The sequence below is a fragment of the Cebus imitator genome, unplaced genomic scaffold (assembly GCF_001604975.1).
Source record: "Cebus imitator isolate Cc_AM_T3 unplaced genomic scaffold, Cebus_imitator-1.0 Scaffold494, whole genome shotgun sequence".
NCBI classification, from domain to species: domain Eukaryota; kingdom Metazoa; phylum Chordata; class Mammalia; order Primates; family Cebidae; genus Cebus; species Cebus imitator.
Window position 1 is genome coordinate 1,396,954 of NW_016107809.1, and position 4,883 is coordinate 1,401,836.

The 4,883-nt window shown below is 43.1% G+C and overlaps 1 protein-coding gene across 1 annotated transcript in view; it reads left to right on the top strand.

Annotated features, from left to right (window-relative positions):
* The first annotated feature begins 212 nt into the window (after positions 1-212).
* LOC108292557 (DNA polymerase theta-like) overlaps positions 213-4,883 on the top strand; it is a 100,292-nt gene continuing 95,621 nt past the window's right edge. The window contains 3 exon segments of the mRNA XM_017513538.2: positions 213-506; positions 1,292-1,471; positions 4,273-4,403. Of these exon segments, the coding sequence (XP_017369027.2) occupies positions 326-506; positions 1,292-1,471; positions 4,273-4,403 (492 nt within the window). The 5' untranslated portion in view covers positions 213-325.

Here is a 4,883-nt window from a genome sequence, read left to right on the forward strand (position 1 = left end):
CGGAAACCGGAAGTCTTAGACACCAGCGAGAGCCGCTCCTTCCCCACGACTCTATGGCTTCCCTCTTTACGTCTCATATTCACTACCACCAGAGGCTGGAGGCCGGAAATCTTAGACACCAGCGAGAGCGGCTTCTTCCCCACGATTCTATGGCTTTCGGGTTACTTAAGCCACTGAGAACTCTATGGTTCCGGGGCGGGCCGGGAGGTTTGAGTTTGAAGACAGGCGGGAAGATGATGACAGCACCTGTTGGCAGGCCAGGGATTTCCCGAGTGGGAGGACGCTGGAACTGTGGCTTGCCCTGATACTCCAAGAAGGGTTTGCCATGAATCTTCTGCGTCGGAGTGGGAAACGGCGGCGTTCAGAGTCAGGCTCAGATTCGTCGTCGGGAAGCGGCGGTGACAGCAGTGCCAGCCCCCAGCTCCTCTCCCGGACCGTGCTGAGCCCGCCGCCGGGCCTGGGTGGCAGCCTGAAAGACCGCGACCGTCAGTCAGCCGCAACTGCAGGTGCTCCGGGAACCCGGGAGGCCGCGGGCGACGGAGGCAGCTCCGCCGGGCCGTGGGTCGGGAGGTGTCCTCCCCCCACGGGGCTTGCTTGATTGCATACCCCATTGGGCTTCTATTCCCCTTTTCTGTGACTCGGGCCTGGTGTGGCAGGTCACTTTCTGTTCAGACATACGCGTTTTCAGTGGTCGCCTGGTATTAATGTTCACGTGGCTTCTGGGTCTTTCGACCTTTACAGAAACAACTTCCTATTTCGCCAAATACCATCACCTGTTGGAGGGCTCGCTCCTCATAGTACTCAGTGCTCCTTACAGATCCTTAAGACCGGATTGTTGGGCCTGGAGGATAGCACAGGCTGTTTGGCGTCCAGGGATTCGTAATGAGATTGGTTGGGTGTCTGGTGGATGTCTACCCAATTTTTTTAAATCGTTAGCTGTTCAGTCGTCATGGAACTAAAACTTAAAAATAGAAACTTACCTAACTAAGCTTTGTAATGCTTCCATATTGTTCTCCTCCCCCTCCCCCCTCTCCCGCCCGTAATTCGAAGACTTTATCCACTGCGTATTGCACAGAGGTTTTTGTTTGAGACTTGTAAGGAATTGTTTTTATCATATGCCTTAAATAACAATTTATTACTTTTCTATACATGGTCAGTTTCTCATAAGATTCTTGAAGTCAGGATGTGCTCTAAATAGCTTCATTTCAACACAGGAATTCCGACACGGTGAAAGGCTAACTGTAAACTCATACATTAGAAGTAAATTTTAGTTTTTTCTTTTTTCTAAAAGGAGAATGCAAGCCTACCGCTCCCGACTGCCAAATAGACAAGCTACTATTGGCAAATTGGGGACTCCCTAAAGCAGTTCTGGAAAAATACCACAGTTTTGGTGTAAAAAAGATGTTTGAATGGCAGGCAGAGTGCCTTTTGCTTGGACAAGTCCTGGAAGGAAAGAATTTAGTCTATTCAGGTATCCAAATTTATGTAAACTAATTACTATTTTTAAGATATGATTCAAAGAGTACTCCATTGAAGTAGTTATGGTTCTTTTAAAAGGTGAATTAGGCAGTGCCTTAAAACTAGAGAAAATCTTAAAATATGTGTGAAAAGTAGAGTTTTATTTATATTTAAATTACAAAAGTTTTGTTATGTGACTATGGAGGGAAAAAGCAAGAAAAATGACAATTTAAAGAGTGGGCAATTCCACTTGCCATCATCATGCTCAAAATACATATATCCCAGTGAGTATGCAATGGGAGATATAAAGCTGCTCTTCCTCCATTTGATCCTGGTTGCTTTTCAGGGTATGAACATTATACATTGTATGCTTGTTAATTGACTTTTTTTTAGAGACAGAGTCTTGCTCCAGGCTGGAGTGCAGTGGCTCTATCTGGGCTCATTGCAACTTCCACCTCCCGGGTTCAAGTGATTCTCCTGCCTCAGCCTCCCAAGCAGCTGGGATTGCAGGCGTGGACCACCAGGCCCGGCTACTTTTGTATTTTTAGTTGAGACAGTGTTTTACCATGTTGGCCAGGCTGGTCTCAAACTCCTGACCTCAAGTGAGTCACCCACCTCAGCCTCCCAAAGTGCTGGGATTATAAGTGTGAGTCACCACGCCCAGTCATAAATTGACCTGTTTGTACAGGGTTGTATATACAAACAATATGTAATATACTTTATAAAATTTATTTAAAACAATTTATGTGGGTTTTCAAGGGCAACTATGACATACGCAATTTTTGACCCATTTTTACTACGCCACTTTAATCTTTTGATAAGATGCAATTCCTTTGTGTCAGTTTTCTCTGTAATTATAAGTCACACAGATTTTTGACTGTAAGGAAGAATTAAAGAATTAACTTACGAGCCGATATAAGTTCAGGCAGTGGAATTAGACTGGTTGGATTTGAAAACTGTCATTTACTGGCTATGCAGCCTCACAGATCACTTAGGAAGAGTGAGAGAGTGTCTACGTGTTGGTGAGTATGTGTACCTTGGTAGTACTTAGGGAGGATTACATTATTTCATATATAAGAGCTCAGAAACTTTTTGGCACAAAGTACTTGTATTGTGAAAGGACATTACCAAAAATAAAATATAAAATACTCATAAATGCTAAGAAGTCGTAGTTAGTGGCAATGGCATAATGGCTTGACCATTTCAATTGCTTGAAACTGAAACTTGAGTATCATTCAGAACTTTGGTCACCAGCTTATCCAATTAATCACTAAGTCCTGTGTCTGTTACCTCTCGCTTCTGACTCCTTTCTGTTTTTAGGTCCATTACCTGGTATAGCTCATTATCATTTTTCTTCTAGATTATGCAGTAGCTTTGAAACTAGTTCCTCCTTTTTCTCCAATATTAGCCTGCTCCTACAGCCAAAGTGGCCTTTTAAAAAAAAAATTTGTTTGATTTTTTTGTAGATATGGGGGTATCATTGTGTTGTCCAGGCTGATCTTGAACTCCTGGGCTCAAGTGATCCTCTCAGTGTTTCGGGATTACAGGCGTGATTCACTGTGCCCAGTCCAAAGTGATCTTTATAAAGTACAAATATGATTTTATCACTCCTTTTCATAAAGCTCATCAGTCTCTGCATTGCTTTCAGGACAAGGTTTAAACTTCTTAAATGGTGGGATAGTAAACCCTTCCTGTGGCACTTTGATTATCTCTTCTCTTACACCCCTGGAGTACTTTATACTCCGTGCTTACTAAATTACTTACTGTGTCATCTGAACATGCCAGTCTTTCTTCTAGGCCTGTGCACCACATGCTGTTTCTTAGACATGGCATTCCTTTCCTCTTACTTTTGTTTTTTTGTTTGTTTGTTTGTTTGTTTTTGAAACAAAGTCTTGCTGTGTCACCCATGCTGGAGTGCAGTGGCATGATCGTAACTCATTGCAGCCTCCACTTCTTAGGTTCAAGTGAGTCTCAGGCCTCAGCCTTCCAAGTAGCTGGAATTACAGGCACATACCACCTCACCCTTCTCAGCCTCCCACATTGCTTGGATTGTAGGCATCAGCCACTGCCCCCAGCCTCCTCTTGTTTTCTTTCTTCCTTTCTTATAAGATTCCTTGCAACTTCTTTTCCTCAACTTTTTTTTTTTTTTTTTTTTTTGGAGACAGAGTCTCGCTCTGTCACCCAGGCTGTGGAGTGTGGTGTCACGATATCACCTCACTGCAAACTTTGCCTCCCGGGTTCAAGCAATTCTCCTGCCTCAGCCTCCTGAGTGGCTGGGACTACAGGTGCCCACCACCATGCCGGGCTTTTTTTTTTTTTAATTTATTTTTGTAATAATGGAGATGGGGTTTTACCATGTTGTCCAGGATGGTCTCAACCGCCCGAAGTGATCCCCTGGCCTTGGCCTCCCAAAGTGCTGGGAATACAGGCACGAGCCACTGCGCCCAGCCCTTTTCCTCAACTTCGATCACAGTTCCTATCATGATAAAGTTGTTCATCTACTTCCTTGAAGCAGGCCTTTTAACCATTTGGTAGTTAAAGGAAAGGATCTTTAGGTATCAACTAGATACTCAGTAGTATTCATCATATATTGTTGATATAAAGAGTTGTATACATTGTTTTTAATGAAACTATTTAGACAGCTGGTTTAAAGTAAAGGGCATTTCAGGGAATAAAGGTTTTAAATGCTGTTGTGGCCTTAGTGATATATTAGCCTTAGATGCTGTAGTACTGCACATTGCTTAAAACATTTATTAATGAAGTATACCAAATATTACTTTTTTCTTATAATCTTGTGTTATAATCATGTTTTAGCTCCTACAAGTGCTGGGAAGACTCTTGTGGCAGAATTACTTATTTTGAAGCGGGTTTTGGAAATGCAGAAGAAAGCTTTGTTTATTCTTCCCTTTGTTTCTGTGGCTAAAGAGAAGAAATATTATCTCCAGGTAATGTCTTTTACTAAGTTTGAAATAGTGAAAGGCTCAATATTGGCAGCCTTGGCTTCATTCATTTGAAATAGAATTATAAAAGCAAATGGAAAACAAAGTTTCTTTATTGCGTCCCATGTAGCTTTAAGAGGTGACTGCAGGCCAGGTATGGTGTCTCATGCCTGTAATCCCAGCACTTTGGGAGGCTGTGGTGGTCAGATCACCTGAGGTCAGGAGTTTGAGACCAGCCTGACTCTCATGGAAAAACACTGTCTCTACTAGAAATACAAAATTAGCCGGGCATGATGGTGCATGCCTGTGATTCCAGCTACTTGGGAGGCTGAGACAGAAAACTTGCTTGAACCTGGGAAGTGGATGTTGCAGAGAGCCCAGATTGTGCCATTGCACTCCATCCTGGGCAACAAGATCGAAACTCTGTCTCAACAAAAAAAAGAGGTGACTGCTAAAAACATTAAAAATTTGGGCCAGGTATGGTGG